This window comes from Balaenoptera acutorostrata (assembly GCF_949987535.1).
Source record: "Balaenoptera acutorostrata chromosome 6 unlocalized genomic scaffold, mBalAcu1.1 SUPER_6_unloc_1, whole genome shotgun sequence".
Classification (NCBI taxonomy): Eukaryota; Metazoa; Chordata; class Mammalia; order Artiodactyla; family Balaenopteridae; genus Balaenoptera; species Balaenoptera acutorostrata.
The window spans coordinates 296,489-322,039 of NW_026645490.1; the positions used below are offsets into that span (position 1 = coordinate 296,489).

At 48.9% G+C, this 25,551-nt stretch overlaps 2 protein-coding genes across 2 annotated transcripts in view; one reads left to right on the forward strand and one right to left on the reverse strand.

Annotated features, from left to right (window-relative positions):
• The window catches only part of LOC130706589 (uncharacterized), a 133,299-nt gene extending 123,595 nt beyond the window's left edge, over window positions 1–9,704 (forward strand). The window contains exon 8 of the mRNA XM_057539228.1: window positions 9,456–9,704. Within this exon, the coding sequence (XP_057395211.1) occupies window positions 9,456–9,704 (249 nt within the window). The remainder of the gene's footprint in view (window positions 1–9,455) is intronic.
• Window positions 9,705–13,930: 4,226 nt separating this feature from the next.
• LOC130706590 (NUT family member 2G-like) lies at window positions 13,931–25,089 on the reverse strand (the record flags this gene model as incomplete). The annotated part of the gene is made up of 8 exons (XM_057539229.1): window positions 24,766–25,089; window positions 22,309–22,343; window positions 18,127–18,903; window positions 17,045–17,173; window positions 15,878–15,998; window positions 15,077–15,409; window positions 14,569–14,685; window positions 13,931–14,047 (listed from the first exon to the last, which is right to left on the reverse strand). Coding segments are annotated over exons 1-8 (1,953 nt in total), but the record flags the coding sequence as incomplete, so codon positions are not given.
• Window positions 25,090–25,551: the final 462 nt, after the last annotated feature.

Sequence of the window (25,551 nt, forward strand, 5' to 3'; positions counted from 1 at the left end):
TAGTAGAGTCATTTTCACAATGTTGATTCTTCCAATCCAGGAACATGGTATATCTCTCCATCTATTTGTATCATCTTTAATTTCTTTCATCAGTGTCTTATAATTTTCTGCATACAGGTCTTTTGTCTCCTTAGGTAGGTTTATTCCTAGATATTTTATTCTTTTTGTTGCAATGGTAAATGGGAGTGTTTTCTTAATTTCACTTTCAGATTTTTCGTCATTAGTGTATAGAAATGCAAGAGATTTCTGTGCATTAATTTTGTATCCTGCTACTTTACCAAATTCATTGATTAGCTCTAGGAGTTTTCTGGTAGCATCTTTAGGATTCTCTATGTATAGTATCATGTCATCTGCAAATAGTGACAGCTTTACTTCTTCTTTTCCGATTTGTATTCCTTTTATTTCTTTGTCTTCTCTGATTGCTGTGGCTAACACTTCCAAAACTATGTTGAATAATAGTGGTGAGAGTGGGCAACCTTGTCTTGTTCCTGATCTTAGTGGAAATGGTTTCAGTTTTTCACCATTGAGGACAATGTTGGCTGTGGGTTTGTCATATATGGCCTTTATTATGTTGAGGAAAGTTCCCTCTATGCCTACTTTCTGCAGGGCTTTTATCATAAATGGGTGTTGAATTTTGTCGAAAGCTTTCTCTGCATCTATTGAGATGATCATATGATTTTTCTCCTTCAATTTGTTAATATGGTGTATCACATTGATTGATTTGCGTATATTGAAGAATCCTTGCATTCCTGGGATAAACCCCACTTGATCATGGTGTATGATCCTTTTAATGTGCTGTTGGATTCTGTTTGCTAGTATTTTGTTGAGGATTTTTGCATCTATGTTCATCAGTGATATTGGCCTGTAGTTTTCTTTCTTTGTGACATCTTTGTCTGGTTTTGGTATCAGGGTGATGGTGGCCTCGTAGAATGAGTTTGGGAGTGTTCCTCCCTCTGCAATATTTTGGAAGAGTTTGAGAAGGATAGGTGTTAGCTCTTCTCTAAATGTTTGATAGAATTCCCCTGTGAAGCCATCTGGTCCTGGGCTTTTGTTTGTTGGAAGGTTTTTAATCACAGTTTCAATTTCAGTGCTTGTGATTGGTCTGTTCATATTTTCTATTTCTTCCTGGTTCAGTCTCGGCAGTTTGTGCATTTCTAAGAATCTGTCCATTTCTTCCAGGTTGTCCATTTTATTGGCATAGAGTTGCTTGTAGTAATCTCTCATGATCTTTTGTATTTCTGCAGTGTCAGTGGTTACTTCTCCTTTTTCATTTCTAATTCTATTGATCTGAGTCTTCTCTCTTTTTCTCTTGATGAGTCTGGCTAATGGTTTATCAATTTTGTTTATCTTCTCAAAGAACCAGCTTTTAGTTTCATTGATTTTTGCTATTGTTTCCTTCATTTCTTTTTCATTTATTTCTGACCTGATCTTTATAATTTCTTTCCTTCTGCTGGCTTTGGGGTTTTTTTGTTCTTCTTTCTCTAATTGCTTTAGGTGCAAGGTTAGGTTGTTTATTCGAGATGTTTCCTGTTTCTTGAGGTAGGCTTGTATTGCTATAAACTTCCCACTTAGCACTGCTTTTGCTGCGTCCCATAGGTTTTGGGTCGTCGTGTCTCCATTGTCATTTGTTTCTAGGTATTTTTTGATTTCCCCTTTGATTTCTTCAGTAATCACTTCGTTATTAAGTAATGTATTGTGTAGCCTCCATGTGTTTGTATTTTTTACAGATCTTTTCCTGTAATTGATATCTAGTCTCATAGCGTTGTGGTCGGAAAAGATACTTGATATGATTTCAATTTTCTTAAATTTACCAAGGCTTGATTTGTGACCCAAGATATGATCTATCCTGGAGAATGTTCCATGAGCACTTGAGAAAAATGTGTATTCTGTTGTTTTGGGGTGGAATGTCCTATAAATATCAATTAAGTCCATCTTGTTTAATGTATCATTTAAAGCTTGTGTTTCCTTATTTATTTTCATTTTGGATGATCTGTCCATTGGTGAAAGTGGGGTGTTAAAGTCCCCTACTATGGGAAAGGATGCTGTGTGGAGTTTGTAGCAAGCCCTAGCAAGGAAATCACAAAGGAGGGCCCCTGGGGTTCTAGAGCAAGGCCATGCTGAGGCAGGAGATAGATGGGCCCCAGGCTGGGCAGCTGGAGTTTTTCCAATGTGGACAGATACTCCAAGATGAAGATAATAGCAGGAGAATAATAGGAGGGGCTGAGCCCTCCCCAGATAAAAGATAAAGAGACTACATATTCCTAATTCTCGAAGTCAAGGAGACCTCCCTGACTACTCATGCACAGAAAGGTTCCTTGGAGGTCAAAAAGGGAGGGGGCACCACCCCATAGTAAGCAATGTCAACTTACCCATAGGCCTCTTTGCTAGAATCCATCTTGGCTAAGAGATGAGCACGCACACAGGGGAGGACACTGAGATATACCAAAAAAAGACTCACAGTCAGGCAAAGCAAGATGATTGGCCAAAGGAAATCTGGAAGAAATGCCCCATATAAGTGATTTAAACTACCACGAGCGCGACTCTCTCGCTGAGCCTGCCCTTGTGAGTCTATTCACACGTACTCTTTTTCCTCCTATTAAACACTTTACCTGTTTCACCATTAAAAAAAAAAAAAAAAAAAAAAAAAAAAGTCCCCTACTATGATTGTGTTGCTGTCGATTTCCCCTTTTCATACATTTTAGAATAAGCTTGTCCATGTTGACAAAAAAATTCTGTTGGAAGTTGACCTTTTATTATGTTGAGTCTTCCAATCCATGAATGCGATATGTCTCTCCATTGATTTAGGTCTTGTTTGGTTGTATCATACAGATCCTCTATTAAAATATTTATAATCAAATATTTCATGTTTTGGAAGCATTGTGTATGGCATTGTGTTGTTGTTGTTTTTTTAATTTTTCTTTTTTTCTTTTTGTCTGTGTTGGGTCTTCGTTTCTGTGTGAGGGCTTTCTCTAGTTGTGGCGAGTGGGGGCCACTCTTCATCGCGGTGCGCGGGCCTCTCACTGTCGCGGCCTCTCTTGTTGCAGAGCACAGGCTCCAGACGCACAGGCTCAGTAGTTGTGGCTCACGGGCCTAGTCGCTCCACGGCATGTGGGATCTTCCCAGACCAGGGCTCAAACCCGTGTCCCCTGCATTGGCAGGCAGATTCTCAACCACTGTCCCACCAGGGAAGCCCCGGCATTGTGTTTTTAGTTTTGGTTTCCAGTTGTTCATTGTTAATATTTGGAAATATGACTAATGTTTTTGTGTTGATCTTGTATCCTGAGACTTTGTTAAAGTAATTGCCACTTATTAATTGCTTCTTAGAAGTTTCTTGGGATTTTCTATGCAGACAGTCATGCTATCCATGAGTATGGACAGTAATATTTCTTCCTTTCTAATCTGTGTGTCTTTCTTTCTTTTTCTTGCCATGCTGCACTGGCTAGTACCTACAGTACTAAGTTGAAAAGGAGAGATGAAAGAGGACATTCTGGCCTTCTTTTGAATTTAGGAGGAAAACATTCATTCTCTCACCATTAAGTATGATGTTCACTGTCGGTTTTTTGTAGATATTCTTTACTGGGTTGAAGTAGAGCCCTTCTATTCCTGAGAGTTTCTGACATGAATGTGTGTTGAAGTTCATCAAATGCTTTTTCTTCATTAATTGATGTGGCCATGTAGAGTTTCTTCTTCAATCTATTAATATGGCAAATTACGCTGATGATTTTTGAATAGTAAACCAAGCTTGTGTTCCGAGAATAGACTCCAGTTGATCAGAGTGTATTGTTATTTGCTTCCTTCTTCATGTGTTGATTTTATTGTGCAATTTTTTTCCCGTTTCCGTGTGTGAAAGCTTAGATTATTGATCTGAGACCTTCCCTCTTTTCTATTAAAAGCATTTAGTGCCATTCGTTTCCCTCTTAATAATGTTTTATCTGGACCCTTCCACATTTTATGTGTTGTATTTTCATTTTCACTCAGTTCTATTTATCTTAAAAATTTTCCTTGAAATTCCTCTTTAACCATGGATTATTCAGAAGTGTGCATCTTAATTTCCAAATGTTTGGAGGCATTCTACTTCTCGTTCTCATTTTTATACAATTTAAAGCTTAGACTTTGGACACAGTGGAATAAAATGCGATTATGTTTGTTTCGTTATTTTATAGAGGTTCTTCAAATATCACTGGAGGGAAGTTTTCAAATATTAGTTTTACATAGTAGTTCTCAGTCTTTTGCACTTGTAACCATAAGAGAGTTCCCTAAAAATATGTAACCCTGGCTGCTGGAGCCATGTTTATCAGGGGCAGTTCACAGTCACAGGAATAGTGGGGAGTTTGTGGGTCCCCACTGCACACTTTGTTCTGGGCCAGCACACAGGGATCCAGTAGGGATCCAGGGTCCAGGAGAGGGACCCAAACTTTGGGCTCTGGTGTTTATATTGCAGAATCAGGGAAGCCCAGGTCCCGTGTGGGCAGGAACTAGGACCAGCACTGGGACACACAGGACCCAGGTCCAGTCCCTCTCCATGGAACGAGCAGTCAGGCTGAGGGAGGCCCAGCCTCTCTCCTGCTGGTCAGGGCTGAGCCAAGCTGCGGTTGCAGCTGTATTGCTCAGTAGGCCCATGGCTGAGTCACCAGCTATGACAGCCGTAAGCCCTGGCTATGGGTAGTGTCCATGAAGTCTTGAGGAAGGCCGGCCTTCCTCCTGCAGGGAGGCAGTCTTGAACAAGTTAGCCCTGCCCTGTCACTACTTCAACAACCAAAATTTTCATTACTCCCTCTTGCTCCCCAACCCCACTCAGATAAAAGCATAGCTTCTCATGGGGTGGCCAACCTTTTATTTTTCAAACATTATCAACATCATTTCATACAAGAAAGGACATTCGAACCCCAATTAACTAAGAAGCACATATTGCAGAATAAGCTCGTTTGCCCTAAAACAAGACCCTTAGCTATTTCCATGGACCATCCTTGATTTCTCCATTATGCTGCTGAGTAGTGCAAAGTTGGTGCTCAAGAACTCCTCGGATGATGGTGTGCTATCAACAGCTGCTGTGAACGCAAGCAGCTGGCACCCTCGGTGGCTATATGGGCAGAGGAGTTGCGGAGACAGTAGGTGATGGCTCTGTGCTGTCAGTGAGGGCTGTCCTCTGCCCGCACCCCTTTTAATCCCTTTGTATCCCTACCACCTGAGGAATGAAGGCAGTGATGAGTTATTGGCAGAATTGCCCTGTCTGATAAGAGGGTCACCTGCAAGCCAGAGGGCCCAAATCCTCCCTGGAACACATCACTCCCTACCCACCACTTAACAATTCCCTTCAAACAAAGGTGCAGATTTGTAATAGCTGTACCGTTAAGATATGCAGTCTGTGATACGGACAATTGTGACTCCTTGCCCTGTTCTTGGAGGAACATGACATTTTGTAGGGAGAACCCAGGCCAGGTGGCCAAAGTCTCTGTCAAGTCTGTTTCTTCAGCCAATACTTTGATTCAAGTTGAGGGTGGTGGAGATGAGTGGGCCTTCACCATGATAGCCTTTCCCTGGTATCACTGGCCAAGGTTCCCTTTGGTGAACATTACATACAAAAGCTTGCCCAGCACATGCCTCGCTCTCAGCCGAGCCGTGGCCATGCTGCTCCTGGGATCAGGCACCTCCTTTGCACACCCTGTGGATGGTGCTCAGTTCCTTGATTCTGTGAATGGGTCATTTGTTAAACTATTATTTCTTGAGGCCTGTAAACTATTATTTCTTGATGTCTGTGCAAGTTTCAATTCTGCAATTTCTATTTCCTTCTTCTTACGGATTGAAAAACACTAGTGAAATTCCTCATCTTACAATCTATGCTCCTTAACATTAACCGTAGTCTTCTTAAAGTCCTTGGTCTTGCTCTCTCAGAGGCTCCCTGGGGCTTGATTCCAGTGGGCTGGTGAGGTGGACACCACTGAGCTTGACAACATGCCATACTCCACCCAAGCCTGGAGATCTCCGGTGTCTGGGGGAAAAGGCAGGGGCCGTGAGACAGGAGACAAGAATGGAGGTAAATTCAGGGGTAAAGCCCAGGGAAGAGTCCATATGTCAATTGCAGGTCAGCTATGTGCCCTGTGTCCGAGAAGACGCCCCTCAGTGTGGGATGAGCAGCTGCTCTCAGAGAGAGCGAGGCTCCTGGGCCCGGCTTCTCATGTGATACTGGGGCAGATCCTCTGCACAGAGGCTGTGGCCTGCAGGGGGCGTGTATCAGCACCTCTGCAGGGTCGAGGGGCCAAAGGGGGCCATGGGCAGCCTCTCCCAGGAGAAGTCACCTGCCCTGGGGCTGGGGCATCAGTCCCTCAGCCCCACACCATCTACCTTTCTACCTGGGTTCCAAGCCCAGCAAGGCACAATCCTGACTTCCCCAGTGTAGGATTTCCCCAGTGTGTGACAAGCCAGGCTGTGGCCACCTACCCCGAGGGTATAGTTCAGCGGGGCAAAGCCCGTCACTGCCCCCTGGTGAGGCAACTACAACAGAAAGGTGAGCTTTTGAGAGCAAGGGTCAGGAGTCAGGGAGGAGAGGCAGAAACCCAAGAAAGGACCCATCGCCTGAGCCCACGTCCTTGTCCACCTCTGTGGGGTCAGTCAGCCTCCAGTGTCTGCTCTGAGATCACAAGACCCCACAGTACTGGCCATCACAACCACCTGCCTGAGAACAAAACAAGAGGGCACAAGAGCAGGAGGCCCATATGATAAGTGTGGTCCGTTGAGGAGGTGCTCCCTGGGCCACGTGACAAGACGTGGCTTCTCAGGGCACAGCTGCCCCCAGACTCAGCATAAATGTCTGGGCTGTGAGCCCATTGATTCTGGGAAGGGCACCAGCACAAGGTGAGCAGATGCTCCACACTTTGCGTCAGGCAAGCCAGGAGCCAAGCACTGACAAGCAGCCTGCGTTACACCCTCGTGTTTCACAGGGCAGGAGCCTCGGGGTGGGCGGATGGGGCCTGCCCTGAGGTCACAGCAGAGAAGGTTTGCTGCTGGAGGGCCACACACAGGACAGCTGTATAGAATGTGATCAAAGGCTCTCTGGTGCTTCATGCCATTCAAAACCAGCGGCTCTTAAACAGCTCGAGGGTAAGATACCGCCAAATCCTTGCTGAAATTTCTGAGCCCACCCTCAGATCCCAAATTTTGCCCAGATTGCCAAAAGTTTCATGGACTTCTGGTCAAGGACCCGATTCATCTGGACTGCTCAGTGCACAGCAAGATTGCCAGGACGGGGCCTAGGGATCTTGCCCACACAACCGTCCCTGACATTTGCTCCTGGAGAACCACCTGCCCAGCTACCGACATCTCCTCCTTCCCTCTCATCAGGCTAAATGCACCTGGGAGAAAGGCAACACAAAAGGAGGCAAATGTGGAAACATAAACCCGACAGTGCTGTCTCCCCCAGCCAAGACTAAGAGTCCATGAGTCTACCCACTGCACTCACCTGAAAGCCCCCACATATCACCAGGAGCACAGAGAGCACACAGGCCATCAGATACACCTGACCTCAATTTCCTCCTGAGAGAGCACTCAGGGGCCTCCCTGGGATTTGGAGGTGTCAACAATTCACTGCATTGTGGCTTATGCCACAGAGCAATTTTGAACAAGGATTATAGTACCGGTAAACTTTAAGCACTGCTTTAAGTCCAATCACTTTATGTTTAAAGAGAGAGGAATTGGGACTTCCCTGGTGGCGCAGTGGTTGGGAATCCGCCTGCCAATGCAGGGGACATGGGTTTGATCCCTGGTCTGGGAAGATCCCACATGCCGCCGAGCAACTAAGCCCGTGCTCCACAATTACTGAGCCTGCGCTCTAGAGCCCACGAACTACGACTACTGAGCCCGTGTGCCACGACTACTGACGCCCGCGCGCCTAGAGCCCGTGCTCCGCAACAAGAGAAGCCACCGCAATGAGAAGCCTGCTCACCACGACTAGAGAAAGCCTGCGCACAGCAACGAAGACCCAACGCAGCTAAAAACAAATAAATCAATTAATGAATTTGAAAAAAGAGAGAGAGGAATGGAATATTTTAAACAGAGACATAGGAGCCCTTTAAAGGGCAAAAACATGTTGCTTACAGCTTTTCACATGGAAAAGGAAACAAAAAGTGACTGGGTTTGCCGTTTTCCTTGAATTTGTCTAGTACTAGCACTAGATAATATTGACGATCTTCACGCTTGATCACAAACAACATGATGCTGTAATATTCAAACTGTTGGTGAAACTTTTTTAAGCTCATGATTTACTCTGGAACAATTGTGTTGACATAGGTACTGATGGTGCAAAAGCAAAGGTGGCAGAAGTGCTGGCACCTTAACCCAAATCAAGGAGTAGCACCAAACTGTACTAGTTGGGCTTGTATTCACTATCATACACTTGTATTAACAGTGCCAGTTCCAGTTAAGAATGTTCTGTCTTCAACAGTAAAAATGATTTATGTTAGTAAATCTTGACCATTGAAATTGAATATTTTATAGTGGATGATGAAATTCAACATACAAACATCACACATCTGTATATCAAAGGAAGTGGGAAAAAGTTAGATCAGATACTGATAAAGAGGAAGTGGATGACATGGATGATAGATGTGAAAAATTAGCTAAAATGTAGCACAGCAAAGAAACGGTCAGCAATTATGAATGAGAAATTTAGGGACCTAGAGTCTGCTGGTGGCTTGATTTTGGACTTTGCAGCCTCCAGAACTGTGAGAAATATACGTCTTTTGTTTAAGTCACCCAGTCTGTGGTAGTTTGTTATAGCCCTTTGAGCTAAGATATATTTTAGTACCAAGAAGTAGCAAATACCTAAATATGTGGAAGTGGCCTTGGAATTGGATAGTAGGTAAAGGCTGAAAGAGATTTGAAGTGCATGCTAAAAAAGAGCTGAAATCGCCATAAAGTCCTTTCAGCCTATACCTATTAAAAGTGATTCTGGTGATGGCTCAGAAAGCAAAGAGGCACACTGGAGAGAAAGTCTCCATCTTTGTAGAGAATACAGAAATAATCATGAACAGATAGAAATATGGACGTTAGATGCTATTCTGGTGAGGTCTCCAACAGAAATGAGGAGCACATTATTAGAAATTGGAGGAGAGGCAATTCTTATTATAAAGTGGCAAAGAACTTGACTGAACTGTGTTCTAGCGTTTTTAGGAAGGTAGACCTTGTAAGTGATGAAATTGAATATTCATCTGAGGAGATCTCTGGACAAAGTTTGGAAGAAGTAGCTTGGTTCCTCATCACCGCTCCTAGTAAAACACATCAGGAGAAAGATAAATTGAAGACCAAATTGTTAAGCAAAAAGAAATCAGAACTTAGAGATTTGGAAACTTCTCAGCCTATCCATATTTGAAAGTCAGAAAGCTTGTTCTGAAGAAACTCTAAGGGTGCAGCTGAGCAACCCTTTGAAGAAGAGATCATAGGTGTGATATTAATTTAATTAGTCATCTCAGCAGAGGCCAGGAGTAGAGAAGGGACACTGCCAGTTTGAACTAAAGGGGACAGAGAAAGCCAGGCAGAATGAGGAAGGCTGTCAGAATTCTTGGATTCTACAGAATGGGAGACTAGAGCAATTTGGCTGTGAATGTGTACTCCTCTTGACGAAAGGGAAGAAGGACCCCAAAGGTGATTCCGAGGTCATCGTGTCTGTCAATCCCATCACAGGCCCAGGGGGCCTCAGTTTCAAAGTGTGAGATTGTCGCCCTCACAGAGAGTCATGGTGTAGGTGGAGGCCCTACAGAGAGCTGCAGTGTGGGTGGCACCCCACCAAGCTGAAGGAGTGGGGCTGCCCCACCGAGCTGTGGGGATGATGTTGCCACCCCAGCGGGCCTGGAGGGCAAAGCATCAAACTAAAGAGGGTGATTCTCGTACCTTAAGATCTAATGGGATTGGCCTTGCTAGGCTTTGGACTAGCTTGGAAACTGTCACCCCTTCCTTCTTTCCTATTTCTTCCTTTTGGAGTAGGGATGTCTATTCTATGCCAGTCCCAAGATCGTATTTGGAAACACTTAACTTGTTTGGGTCACAGATTTACATCTACAGAGGAATTTTGCCTCAGGATGAATAGTACCTCCAGTCTCACCCATTATGTGATTTAGATGGTGTTTAGATCAGAGTTTGGACTTTAAATTTTACAGTTGATGTTGGAATGAGTTAAGGCTTTTGAGGCTGTTGGGATAGAATGAATGTATTTTGCATACAATAAGGACACGAATTTTGGGTACCAGGGGCAGAATGCTATGGACGTATATCCCCCCCACCAATTCTTATGTTGAAGCCCTACCCTTCAATGTATTTGGGGATAGGGCCTTTGGGAGGTAATTAGGGCATGGGAATGGAGCTTTCATAATGGGTTTAGTGCCCTTAAAAGAAAAGACACAAGAGAGATCCCTCTTTCTCTCTGCCACGTGAGGACGCGGTAAGAAGACAACCGTCTGAAAAGTAGGAAGAGAGCTCTCACCAGGAACTGAATATGGCACCTTGATCTTGGACTTCCAACCTTCAGAACTGTTAAGAAATTACCGTCTGTTTTTCAAGCCACCAGGTCTATGGCATTTTGTTATAGCCGTCCAAGCTGATGAAGACACAGAGAATATATAAGATGGTCTAATATACATATATCCAGGGTTCTAGAAGTAGAGACAGGAGAGAATGACTAGAAGTAACATATGAAAAAGATAATATTATGTTCTAGATGAGATGAAGAATGTGTATTATCAGTGAATGAAGCAAAATAGATCACATGGAGGATACATTTTTTTAACCTGAAACTAATCACACGTCAAGAAACTGGAGAACACAAAAGACAACAGACAGTTTTCCAAAAAACAATTAGCAAGGAAACTGATCACCCACCATGAAAGGGTGTATTGATGGCATAATTTGAAAAAAACAGTAACAAAAGCCATATTCGATGGAATAAATACTCAAAGTTCTGAAAGGAAAAAGTTTTCCTCTGGAACTGATTACCCTGTCACATTATAATTTATAAAAGTTCACCAACAAGGGAACTGATAAATTATTTTTAATGTATGCATACAATGCAAAATTATAAATAATTAAAAAATTAAAGAACATCTAATATATCCATTTTTCTTAAAGTAAGAATGTTGAAAGAAGAAGCCAAAGGCAATATGATTTACATGACACCATATATAACAAAAATATTGTTATTATACATAATTTTGATTAGCTACAGCTCTGCTAAAAGCATAAACATTTTTATAAGATGGACATATACCAAGTTCTTGATGGTGGCTATCTTTCTCATTGTTGGTGAGAGGTGTAAAATGGGACAACCCTTACGGAAAACAATATGAAGTTTCCTCAAAAAATTAAAAATATAACTACCATGTGATCCAGCAGTCCCACTTCTGGCTATGTATCCAAAAGAATTCAAAGTAGGATCTCAAAGAGATATTTGCACAACCACATTCGTCGTAGCATTATCCAAAATACCCAAGACGTGAAGAAACCCAAATGTCCATCAACAGATGAAGGGATAATGGGGTCTATAAACACAAGGAAATATTTCCTTCCTTGAAATAAAAGGAAACCATGTCTCATGCTACAACATGGATAAACCTCTAAGACATTATGCTAAGTGAAATAAGCCACTCATCAAAGGACATATCATAGCCACTCACATGAAGTATCTACAGTAGTTAAAATCATAGAAACATACAAAGGTGATTGTCAAGATCTCAGGGAGGAGGAGGGAGAATTAGGGAGTCTCTGCTGTCCCAACCCCCGCCTGGGTCCTGGGGAAGGAATCAGAACTCAGAACCGGGAGAAGAGGCTTTGGCCATCAGGGAAGGGGTGGTGAGGCCCAGGGCGGGTCCACAAAGGATCAGAGCATCTGAGTGCATTAGGAGGAAGGGGCTTCAGAGGTGGGCCAGCACAGGCCATGACGGGGGCTAAGCAGGCTGCGAGGGAGGGCAGTTCAGGGAGACAGCAGGCGTCTGCTCCCTGCCCCTCATTGTTTGCTCGTCTCACCCTTATGAGCGGGTCATTTCCCCTGCTCTGATGATTCAAAGTCTCTGCTGGCACCCACAGGACGGTGACTGAGGCCTCTACACTCCTCAGCATGGATCCCAGCTCCCACCCAGATCTGGGGCCGCAGACACCTCTCCCCCACCCCTGCTGCCCCTGTGAGCAAGCTGTTCTTGTGAAACACGGTCATAGTTTGTCAGGAGGAACTGTTTTCTATGGGAATACAAATCAGTGTTGATACCAATACACACACATGTCCAGCCATGGGTGGAAAGGGAAGGGACAGTAGTTCTGGGGTGTCTTTGCACACCCCTAGGCCCCTAAGGCCAGTCCCCACAGCCACAGCCAGATGGGTCCTCCTCCCTCAGTTGAAACAGATGCTGCTGCACAGAAATCCCACAAGTTCCACAAAGGGGCCCAACTGTCGTTTCCCTTAGACACACCTGTAACAGGTGCCCCATGAATTTCCCCGCGCCCATTCCCCTTGTTGCATCCTCACTGGGATTAAGAGGTAGCTGCCTCAACCACTCTCCACATTGCAATAATCCCAGTGGGACTAGAGAACGCTCCCGCTATGACGAGGCAGACAGTCCTGTCCCCATGGCCAAGACTTTTCCTGTCTGGTCAGGCCACCCACACAGGAAACCCTGGATGAGCGGAGGGTCACCCCAGCGCCATCGCCTGGCCACTTCAGGGAAGCAGAGAGCAGCTCCATAAAGACAAGGGCCGTCTCCAGGCTCCGTCCTAGAAACTGGTTAGTGTCCAGAGGGCTGAGAGGCACAAAAGCAGCTCTCCCTCCCCAGACGGTTCAGGGATGCAGAAGATGCTACAGATGCCCCAGAAGGCCCCTAGCCAAGCAGGCTTTAGAGAAGGGGATGATGAGGGGGTCCCTGGGGAAAGTGAGAGCTGTGCGTTCCCAGGGGCAGCCTGAGGAGTCCTTGTCTATGTGGAGGAAAGGTTTGGCCACCTGTAGATCCATAGCTCCTGTGACCTCCCTCACCCTTCCTTCCTCTCAGGATCGCTCTCTGTGGAGCAGCTCCACACGAAGAAGATGACAGTGGCCTGAGAGCATTTCCCACCAAAACTATCTTTATTCACAATTTTCATACATCACTCCAAAGGTCCTGCCCACACCCACCTCCCTAACCCCCCACAATCCCAGGATCAGCACTGGGGTGAGGAGGAGACCCTAGGCTCCCCTGGGGGCCGCCCTGGGGGGCTCGCCCTGGAGGGCCGGCCCGGCTGTTCCCTACTGGCTACAGTGCTTCCTCTGCTTCTTCCTCCTCTTCCCTGTGACAAACGGGTCACGCTTTCTCTTTCCCGGCTGTGAGGGGCGAGCCAGCCCCAGAGCCAAGGCTGGCCTCGCAGAGACCCTGTGGCCAGCCCCGGGGATGGGCAGCTTCTCAGCAGCGGCTGGGCGCCCACACAGAGCCCGCTTCCTTGACTTGGGAGCGGCTGGTGGAGCTGGGCTGGGGCCTCTTCTCTGAGGGGAGGGGGCCTGGGGAGCACTCTGAGACCCCCAACCTCCAGGGGAGGCCAGACCTGAGGCAGGGGCAGGACTCTGGGACAGCCAGCAAGGCGGCAGGCTCTGCGGAGAGGCCAAGAGGGGGGCCAGGCTGGGGAGCTCCTCCTCGTCCTCACTGGACGCGTCCCTGGGCCCTCGGGCCTCCGGAACAGGAGACGCCTCCCTGAGAACAGACGCATCCCTGGGTCCCAGTAGAGGGCCAGTGCGCCTTTGACCCTGGGGAGGGGAGGGCCGTCCGGCCCGGAATGGAGAGACCTCCTGACGTCCTCGAGAGGGAACAAAGACTTTGGGCCCGAACGGGCCAGTGTCTGCTCGGATGGGCCTATGAAGAGCCTCAAAATCAATCGCTGGTGGGCAGGCTTCATCACTGACCCCTCGATGGCGGTCTTGGTCGTGCCTCTGGGCACCTTGGCCGGCGTGGGACTCAGATGGACTTGAGCCCATTCCGGGTGCACTGTGGCTCGGGGCTGCAGGCCCACCTTCCTCCTCTTTCAAGGCCAGGACTCGTTTCTGCACCAGCTGGTAGGAGGGAGGAGGACAGTGACGGCTCCACGCGCACGTGTGAGAGGAGGAGCACTGGGCAGTGGGACAATGGCCCTGGGGGGGAGGAGGGGACGGGTGACCCCAGGACTAGACTCCAAATACAGACACGGTGGCATTCCTGCCATCCTCCTGCACCTTATTCCCAGCTGTGTGTCCTTCCCTCCGCTCCCGGCTCCCCATCCTCTCCTTCCTATCACCCTGCGCTGCACCCACCCCAGAGAGGGCCCTTCCCCATGCCAGGCCTCCGAGGCAGGGAAGGGACGGACAGAGCCATGTGGGCCTCCTGTTCTGGGGCCCTACCTCTCCCCTGTTCACTGGGGTCCCTCCGTGCCCTGGTCTTCCTGGGTGTCCCTTGTCGCCCCTGTTCTACCTGCGATCCCTCCCTCCTCTGGCTCCCCTGGGCCACCTGGTTTCCCCTGTCCCCTGGGTCACCTGGGGTCCCCCCTCCCCTGGAGTCCCCTGGCTCCCTAAGTGTCCCTCTCCCTCCCCTGGCTCACTTCTTCAGGGGTGAGTCCTTCCTCCTGCTTCAGCTCCTCAGCAAGGGCCAAGACATCCAGCTGTGGGTCTGGGGAAAACAATTCTGCCAGGAATCGAGGGTGAATGACTGCCTCCACCTCGGACAGAAAGAAGAGGCTGTGAGCATCCTTGGCCAGGAGTGGCCTGTGACACAAGAAGACCAGGAGGGAAAGTGAAAAGCAGAGACCCACCCCCACTCTCCTCCACAAGGCGGGGATGGTCAGCGCACACACACACACACACACACATGCACATACACAGTCACACACAAAAGAGCACATATACAGATGCACATACACAGACACACAAAGGCATACACACAGACACAAACATATACACACATACATCTGCGTAAACCTCCCCTAACACCAGGCTCAGGAACAAGGAGCTGAGCTTAAGTCCCATCGGCCTGAGCAGAACCCAGATCTTGGGTGCTGAGAATTCCACGCCCTGGCATCTTGTAGACCCCAGGCTCCAGGCCCAGCCTACCTTGGTGACAGAGTCTTCCCGGGAACGCAGCTCGTCAATGCAGCTCAAGAGACACGGGTCCAAGTAGGTGTCGTCCTCTTCCTGGTTCAGCTCATTTCCGTCCTTTCCACATTCTGCAGGTGACTTGCCTGTGGCTGAGTGGACGTGCCCCGCCAGCGCCTCCATCCTGTCCACATACTCCCTCACAGTCTCAGGGGGAATCACCTTGGGCGCCTTGGGCTCCGGGTTCCGCTGGGATCTGTGTGGCTTCGGGTGCGAGGGCTGGGCCCTGGGGCCGGACATCCTGGGAGCACAGGCTGAGGCAGAGCAGGAGGAAGGGAAGGAAGGTGAGGGACTCCCGGTCCACCTCCTGACCACCAAGCGCACGTTGGTGAGGGCATTGTTTGGGGGACGTTGATGTGGGTGTGGGAAGGGTCAGGACCATCTGAAGCCTCATGCACAGTTGGAGAGGGGAGGTTAGGGGGTCATCTAAGAGAGTCACAAGTAAGGAAGTGGGGAACCTCCAATTTTCTAGGGGTCTCCCCATCAAGCCCACTTCTCAGGCAGACTTCGTGTGGGGTCCTTTGACAGGGAGGTGTGAGAGGAGTTACAAAACTGACCAAGTCAATACCCCGTAGTGACAAAGGGCAGCTGAGACCCCACCTCCCCACCCCCCGCCTCGGTGGCTCTTTTGGTTGAAAGACCAATGCCCCTGTCTTGAAAGAAAAGGATCCACATGGGGACGGTGGCCAACCCTAGGCCCCTGTTACCTGTGCCTTCAGCTCCAGTGGGAAGCTGGGTGCCTGGCTGAAGGCCCACTTTCGGGGCTGGGGGCCCCCGAGGATCCAGCTTCGGTGGGGCTGGAGGAGGCAGGTCCTGCGCGCACTGCATGCACTGCAAATTCTGAATGTGCATCTCCTCCTCGGCTGCAAATTCCATGAACCTGGGGGGTGACGGAGGCACAGGCCACCCTGAGAAAAAGGCCTGGGTTCTGGAGCCCAACAAAGGCAGCCAAGACTGAGGCAGTGGGAGAGGACGTGCCTTGGGGCCGTCAAGGCCCTGTGAGGTGCTGTCCGCAGCAGAGAGCTGCTCCTGGAAGTGATAACAAGATCTGGGACCCTCCCTGCCTCACCAGCACTGGAGGGCATTCAACAGCATAGACCCAGGTCGCTGAATTGAACCAGGTCAACGGGACACATGGCTGACCCAGGGGGCACCCTCCTCATGCCCCCGTCCCCATCCAGAACCACATGAAGGGCTGACAGCCAGAGGCTGGAGCAGGCATGTGTTCCCCACAGGGGTCCTTGCCCGAATCCAGGACCCTGGGCTAGGACTGAGAGTCCTGGAACATAGACCTGGAGACAGGGCCCAGGAGAGGCTGGACGATGTGGATGCTGAGCTTAGAGGAGAGGCCTTCCCTTCCTCTGAGAGGCGCTCGTTTGTTTGCTTTTGTTTCTTAAACCAAGGGGATTACCATGGAGCAAACACTGGAAGGGCCGGAGACCCTTGGGCCGACGACAGCTGGCTTCCCCAGCCTCTTCAGGGATGCCAGGGTACCCACTCAGGGCACTTTTCATGAGGAGAGGTGGTCCCAAATCTATGTTAGTGGCCGCCAGCCACCCACCACTAAGGAAGCAGCAGGCTGGCGGGTGGAGCTCTTTCCCCGGCCCAGCCCATATGGCTGGAGTTGGACCCCTACTGGACTCACAGCTTCACCCTGCCCCGTCCTGAGACCTTCATGTCAAGGCAAGGGTAGGTCAAAATCAGGGGAGGGCAGAGCTCCTGGTGGAGGAAGGACAGAAGTCTCAAACTCTCAAGGTGAGGGAGGGGTTTCTGGGGGACAGTAGGGCCCCTGGGCTGCGGGGACCCTGTGCTGGGTGACAGCCCTTCTCCTCTGTCCTCTCTGATGAGCACCCCCACGGCCAGACCCTGCCCTCACCCACTGGCCTCACCCTCCACGCAGCCCCTGGGCCCAGGACGCTGACTCACTTTTCCGCCCTCTCGTAGTAGATCATCCGGTCAAGGTTGCTCAAGCGCCGCCATTCCTGCACGGCCCTCCACAGTCCCTCCTCCAGCGGCATGTTGGGATTCAGGCGGGCCACGGATCGAAGCACTGGGCTGTAAGCCCTCGGGGTCAGTCTCCGGGCCCAGCCCAGCCCCCACCTGCCTGACCCCACCCGCCCATGTGGACCACACATCACTCAACCCAGAATGACTGAGCAACAGGAGGGTGAGAGGCGGGCGTCTGGGAGGGCAAAGACAAGCCTTCCCGGCCACTGCTGTCACCGCCTCACACTCACTCAAGGATGACCATCCACTCCCAGGCTAAAGCTGGGACATTGTGCCGTGGGGAGCTCTTTTCCTCCTCAAGGCTGCATTTTCATAATAAAAATCACCATCATCAATGAGGCGTGGCATGTGTCAAGCAATCTGGTAACATTTCATAGATTAGCCCAAGGCGTCTTCTGCACAGTTCTCTGAGTGAAGTGTAACTGTCCCCTTTTTACGAGGGACCAGAGGTTTAGGATGGAAATGCCTGCCAGGCTCACAACTCTAGTGGGAGAGAGCCCACGGCCTTAGGAGAGCTCTCCCATCACCCTGTTCCTAGTGGAATTCTCCACAACGAAGTGGAGGCATGCATAAAGCGCTCTCCTGGGCCCCGCGCTCCTCCCCCTCCTCTGAAGTGGCCTCCCCTGGCCATGTGCGCTCACGTCCTGTATGAAGGACACGGCACCACAGGAGAGGGCGGCCTCCACTCCTTGGCTCCTCACCTTACACCACGACCCTCTCTGACTGCAAGTCTTCAGTCCGTATTACCATGAGAATCATGGAAGAGCAAGCTGGCCAGACTCACAGGGTGGTGGGGCCAGTTGAGATGGGGCACATTTCAGTCCTGATGTCACGGACTGGCAGGCCCACCCATGTGACCGACAGTGTGCCTTCTCATAGCATGGACATCGCCCTCACACCTTCCTTCCAGTAGCCCTAGAAACCTAACGTGCGAGTCCATCCCCAGTTCCTCTTTATCTAAAAGCTCCCATAAGCTCAGGACCCGCTGAGCGTTCACTCACATGAGAAAGCAGGAAAAAGCTTCTGCATCAGGACTCAGGTGAAAGTGTCTCCGGGCCAGGGGCTTGATGTGCTGCCAACGTCGGAAGTTACTGTACTCTCTCTGGGGGTTAGAGGAGCCATCCTGCGAGGCGTTGGACTGGTTGGTGGCCAGGCGGCCCTCCCTGGAAGTGTCATGGGGCCATGGCCCAGAGTTCACTGGGCGAATGATAGGGGCCAGCTGGGCAGCTGGTGGTGGAGCTTGAGGAGGAAAGCCTGGGGTCCAGCCTCCCTTGCCAGCCTGCCTAACTCCAACAGCTGAAGCAGTCACAACGGTCCCCATCACAGGGGTTGCTATGAATTCGGGTGCAGGACATGCAGCACTCCTGCTGAGGGCCCCTGGAGCGCTCCAGTTGAGGGGGGCCTGAGTAACGACAAAGGTCTGAGTCTGGGGGGCCTCCACTGTCCTCCCTTGTGACCTGACTTGGACAGTGAGGTTGCAAGCCCCAGGGGCACTGGGGCCACGGCCACCATTAGCCACCATAGGCGTCTTGGGGAAAGCTGGCAGCAGCAGGCTGCTGCCAGGAGGGAATGCTGGGGTGATGGGACGTGGCAGGTGCTGCTGCCAGGGTGGCCGGTGCTGGGCGCCAGGAATGGGTGGAGGGAAGGGCACTGCCGTGAAAGTAGACAAGGAGGCACCAGGGTTCATGGTCACATCCGTTCCCAGCACTGGACATGCTGTTGAGGCAAAGGAAAGGAGTGAATGGAGGAGGAGAATGGGCAAGTGGGACTGAGGCTTTCTGTGGCATCAGAGTGTAAATCTCCACAGGTGAGGGACACTTGGACAAGGGAAACTGTGCAGCGTGCAAATGTCTTCAAGTGATTTTCATGCCCTGACCTCCACTTGAGAATTATTCCACTGGTGACCCCGCGCCCATCCACCAAGGTCCCTGACCCCTGTCTGCCGAGAAGAAATCGCCTCAGCAAGCACTGACTTGGAGAGCCTCCCTAAGGCACCCCCTGGCACCTAAGCCTCACAGGCTGTCTCCCAAGATCTGGAACTGTGTGGACATCCGCTCTGTGAGAAATGCCCCTCAGCCGGCGTACTAGCAGCTAGGGACCTTCTCCAAGGTAAGTTCTAGGCACCCAAAAGCCCTTTGTGGACAGGTATTGTGTAAAATATTAGGGCCCCACCTCCTCCTCAGTCCTCCTTTTCCTGATGCTCAGTAGAAATCCCCTCTTTCTTTCCTAGCCTCACAAAACGAAACAAAATGCTGGAAAATATCTCTCTAATGGAATCCTGATACAAACCCATAACACTGGCCCAGAATGCACCTGCATCTCAGAACAACCCACAGCAGACACGTAACATGGGCCAGGTCCTGCCACCCCCTCCCCAGTGCCCAGAGTCGCTGTCATCACTCAGGAGTTCTGTTCCTAGGAGGCGGGGGTGGGGGGAGTGGTGTGTGAGAAGTAGGCGCGTGTCCCTTAGATTCTGTCATTTCACAGCCAGTGATGGCTGCAGAGGATTAAACAAGGGCCAGGGAATTGTCATGTTACATTGGTCATGGGAGTACAGACCGCCTGTGGTCCTTCCCCCTCCAGCTCCCAATAACGGAAAGTCAATCTGAGAAGCAGGCAGAAGCCAGTTGCCATGGCGATCAAGTTGTCTGGATCACATCCCTGTTCAGGAGAACAAGGTACACACCACGGTGCACCTAATTAACCAGAACAGGTGTCATAGGACGTTTAATAATAACACAGAAGATCGTCTTCCTGCCCCTGGGCTACACTCCTTCCCCCTTTAAAAGAGGAAGCAGCCTTCACTGACATTCCACCCGAAACAACCCCACTCCACATCTGTCTCCTGTCCATGAAGGAGTGACAGGAAATATGAACAAACTCTTCCTCTCAAGGCAGCCTGAGGGTCCGCCATGAGATACTGGACGAGATGAAGTAGGTCTGAAGTACTGCGATTCCACAAAAGGAAGAACAATTCAGAGCAACTCAGGAACCTGAGCCCTCTCTTGGCTGAAGTTACACGGTTGCCCATCCCCTGTTGAATCCAAAGCAACAGTTGCCTGAACTGAGAAGTGAGCTCTGGGCTGGGAGGAGTGGACGAGGTGTGGGCTGCGGCAGTTAGAGTAACCTCCTGCCTAGCTCTCGGAGAGGACACTTCACTGCAGGTGTGGCCACACACAGCCCCACTGAATAGTTTTCTCACCAAGACCATCTCTCCCCACGGCCCCCTTAGATACAGTATGCTCCTGTTCCAATCCCTTAGAAAGATATGGTGAGGCAAGCTTCAGGTGCCTCAGGAACACAAGACACGTCTAGGTTTTCCTCATGACCCTCCCTGTGTCACCACCAGGACATCACACACATCCTTACCCACACGTTTCAAAGTGGCTTGTCTCCCTTCTAGAAAGAATCAACCTGCCTGCTGCCATCCTTTCTCCATAGCCAGGGCAATTCCTCTTGATCCACCTCCAATGACCCCTCCTCCCCAGTGCAGTCTCAGGTTTCTTCAGGCTCCCCAGTCTCCCCAGGTGAAATGTCCTCGTGTGTCCAGTGCTCTCTTCTCCCTCTACTTCAGTCCAACTGTGTGCCCACCGTGAAGTGTCACGTGTGAACCCGAAGGATGTGAGGGATGGCAGGGTCTCTGAGAACACACCCCCAGCCTATAGGCTTACCTCCTTCTGAAGCCGTCCTGCAGGCTTGGGCACGGACTACTGCTGCCTGGTAGCCTCAATGAGAAAAGTCAAGACCAGGACCCAGAGAGTGACCTGCTTCAACAGACGCTCAGGGTCCAACTGAAGGAGGGGCCGGTTTGAGTCATAACAGTAGAATGTGGCTGAAACATTCTGCAGTGCGGGAGGGGCAGAGGGCACGTGGGTCTGGGTAGGGTGGGGGTGGGGAGACATTCCACGAGGGCTCTGGCAGGTAGGCAAGAACCGGAAGTTCCTTCCACCTCACACAGTGGCAACACAATTGGCGTGTGCCTCTTTACGCAGTTTATAGACTGTTTTTTTGATTCACGGCACCGAGGTTGGACTTGACGGTCCCTTCCTTTCACTTCTTTTTCCATCAACCTAGTTTTGTGTCCCTCAACACACTCTGCTTCCTACCTGGCTCTTGACTTACTTCAACAGAGACTAGACTTTCTGAACAAAATTCAGAACGGTTAGTCTGATAAACACTTGGGTATTTATGGCCACATGGAACTGAGTATTTGAAATTAGGATTGTCTCAGCAGATCCAGTGTCTTTGACTGCTGTATGTACATCACTCCTAAGGGAGTGGTCCTTGTGCTCCAACCAACATCCAGCAGGACCAGCCTTACTAATGATCCTTTGTGCTGGAAAGCCCCCGTCCATCAAAAAACCGTCATGCAGCCCCCATGTCCAAGACCAGAATTCACTAAATGTCTTTCTCATAGTATTCCATGGTTGTAAAAGATTTAGTTTTTTACCTTTTTTAAATGATTTTAGTATAATATTTTAAGCGAGCAACACCTTCTCATGGTTCAAAATTAAATTGTGCAGGGCTTCCCTGGTGGCGCAGTGGTTGAGAGTCTGCCTGCTAATGCAGGGGACACGGGTTCGAGCCCTGGTCTGGGAGGATCCCACATGCCACGGAGCAGCTGGGCCCGTGAGCCACAGTTGCTGAGCCTGCGCGTCTGGAGCCTGTGCCCCGCAATGGGAGGGGCCGCGATAGAGAAAGGCCCGCGCACCGCGATGAAGAGCGGTCCCCGCACCGCGGTGAAGAGTGGCCCCCGCTTGCCGCAACTGGAGAAAGCCCTCGCACGAACCGAAGACCCAATACAGACAAAAATAATAAAATAAATAAATAAATAAATAAATAAGAAAATCCTTTAAAAAAAAAAAAAAAAAATTAAATTGTGCAAAATGGAATATGCAGTGGCGAGTCCTCCTCCCACCTCTTTCCCCTGTCAACCCAATCCTCTTTCCCGGAGGAAACCAGTGTTATCTCTTTCACTAAAGTCTTCCCAGAGATACGTCATGCAACTAAAAACGAAGGCAATCTGTTTTCAGTTTTTAAAATGCCTTCATTTTTTTTCTAGATGAAAATTCATATATGTTCCAATATATCTGAGGAGATTTTCAATGATTGTCTTTGTACGGGTATCGTGGCTCCTCTGTTTCTGCACTAGATTCCTAGAACACGACTTTCTAGTCTCTTACATTTCAAAGCACCTGAAAGAATAGGGTGGCTCGATCTAGTAAAGAAAAGTAACAAATGCCTAAATGAATTTGACTTTTGAATTTCACATAAACAATGAATTCATTTTTAGTACAACTTTGTCCCATGCAACATTTTGGACATAGTTTTACTGCAAATTCTTTCCCTGTTTATCTGAAATTTATGTTTAACTCAAAATCTGTATTTTATCTGGCAACACTACCAAAAAATTAGAACATACTAAGCTATTATCAGTTACTCATCCTTATGAGAAAGAGAACTTGGAGTGACGAGACTCAAGTGTGCATCTTGGCTCCAACAGAAAACACAACTGTAAACATACAGAAAATCTGCAGGCTCTTTGGATGAAATGGATTTGGAAGAGCAATCATATAGCACTGAACATCTTGGCTTAGTAGGGGTAAGGACAGAAGTAAGGAACAAGAAGGCAGAAAATCTTCTTCTCTTTCCTTATGTTAAAGGGACTAAACATCCTAGAGCCCTGGTTTTTCTAGGTGTTAAAAGTCCACTACCCATGAGATGGATGTGCACCTTGACACAATGCCAAGAGTTTATCCACCAGTGTCCAATCCCCATTCAGACAAGCCCACTTCCATCTAAATCCTAGCCTGCAGCCCTGCTTACAAGTTTGTTAATTTCCTGTCTGCATTACATACACTTGCTCTTTACAATCTAGGCTCATCGTTGCATATGGCCCCATCTGCATGGGAATGATGGTAGCATTCCTTTTACAAAACTTGTCTGATTATTATTTTCATATTGAGAATCCATGTCAGTCAGTTTACCACTATCAAAAGGATATGAAAGAGTATTCGTGTTTTGTGTTGTGAGAAGAGAGGACTGTTAGGAAACTTGTCAAGGGAGATGAAGGCTGAAAACCTCAGAGGATGGCAACCAAATCTCTTGCGAGACGAGATTCTCTCACTGCTGTAGCTGCAGTAGAACTCCACCTGATTGTGGGGTGTTGGGGAAGGAAACAGAGGTTTAGAAGGACTGTTCCACAGTGTGAAAAAGACTCCTGTTGGTGCTTAAGAAGTTCCTTGCCTCTTGTCAGGAAAAACTGACTCAGAAGAAGATGAGAAGATAAGGTGAGAATATTTCAAGCAACAGCATGGTGAACTTTATATCTAAAGAAACTCCTGTCGGGGACTGAAAAAAATAAACAGTTTGGGAATATCGCTCAGTACTGGAGCTTTTACAATGAGGGAAAACTCATATGATTTTCAACCAATAACTTCATACTAGAGGGACGGTGAGGCAAAATATTGTACCCAGGCACTCGAGAAAGGCAGGCTTCCTTGTTGCTTCCTCCCTTTGTTCAGTCATTCAACCAATTATTTACAAGATTCTCACTCATAATTCTGATACAGTATTTGAAGGACTCTTCTCAAGGCCACTGATACAAAAATTGCACTGTGCAAAAATTAGCCAGTCCCAATTCTGCAATCACTTTTGTAATACTTCAAAATCCTACACCCCAGAGACAGAGATAATCAAATTAGCCCAAATGTAATTTGGGAAGACCAGTCACAGAAGGGAGTATCTAAAAGTCCTTTGGATCATGATCTCTGACTATTCCTGCACAGAGGCTGCGGGCAGGCATTGACTACTGAGAAAAAATAATTCTGGACATGCATCACAAGCCTCAGAAGACATTTCATCTTCCACTCAATCACGAAACGTTAAGGAAACGAAGAGATACCATGTTTGTGTCTTGTGGAGTTTTCAAGTCTGTGCACTTGGAGGCGCTTAGTGCTGTTAGACGTGAGGGGTCTTCAGAGGCATCCTGTTGAGTGAGAAATGCTCTAATCTTGCAATTGACCAGAAAGAGGATCTGATGATTGAAGTTTCTTTGGGAAGTATTACAAAGTCAGGTCAGTAAGTTGATCCTGCTACTATTTTTGTTGTTGTTGTTGTTTTTAATGCCAACTGAAAGTCTGCAAGATATTACAAAAAAGGAGGGAGGGAAAGGAAAATTGTTCCCATACTACCTGCTGTGTTGAAATTGGCCCAGATTGTCCACTCTCTTTCAAAGTTATTAAAAAAAAAAAAACCATACAAAGGAAACACCTGTGAAGCAACATTTATTGAAAAACCTCCATGTATTAAATACACTGAGAAAAAATATTCTAGTAGAGTAAATGCGTTTGGAAAGACTCTAGGAACGGAGTCAGGAGACAGTATCTTAAGAGTGTTTCCCAGGTCTGAATTCTTTGCTAGAATTGTTCTTTAGCGGAAACTTCAGGCTTGCTAGGAAAAAGGACCTACTGTTTTTTGAAAGGCATAAACAAGAACCAAGGAATTGCAGTCCAAAGGGCATGAAAGCACTTGCCCCAATTTGAGGCTACTGTGCTTAGAGCGGAGCTCTCCAGAACTCTTTGTAGCTAAGTGCATGGGTTTCACGTGTGCAATAGAAAAATCACGAGTGCACATCTCACAAGAGCTGGTTTTAAGAAGACACTGTCACGAAGGTTCCCGGCGAGGAGCGTCGCCAGAGATGCTGCGTAGCGTGCCCGACCCTGCATTTCTCTCCTCTCCTGCAGAGACCTCCTGGAACAGATCCCCGCGTGCCCCGCGCCTGCACGCCTGCGCACGCCTGCGCACGCCCACTGGGGCGGGGCTCTCAGGCACGCGGACCGCCGTCCTCCAACAGCTCCTGGCGTCTGTTGGGGCAGTTGGCTTGGCTCCGGAAGACAGGAGCGCATGCGCAAGCGCGGAGGTTGGGGCCCCAACGGCCGTCCGGCGGGGGTGGGGCCTGTCATGGCGGCCTCGAGAGTCAATTCCAGGAACCCTGAGGTAAGGGGTACGGGGACTTTTCACCCTTCCGGTGTCACCGCTCTGCGCTGTTGTTCACCCTGTGGGTTGTTTGTGCCCTTGTCCGTGTAAGGAGACTCCCCACAATGTGGATTCACGCCCCCATAGAGCTCGAGTCCCGTGAGGGGTTTACCCCAGGGTTATTGGCACCACTGGGGAGCCGGCTGCATGAAGGGTTCAGTGATTGCGGGGCCTGCAGTGGGGGGGGGAATAGTGTGTGTGAGCTATTAAACAGGTGCCCAGGTGCCGTTCTAGGCTGCGCGTTCTGAAGAGTACAAAAGCTAGAGGGACGTTCTTGCTAGTTGAAAACCCTCATCTGGTTCCAAAGGTGTAGCTCAGGTGATTGGAAAATGAGTGAAGATCTAGCGAACATCCTCATAGCTTCACTAGTAACTTTTTAACATAAAAAT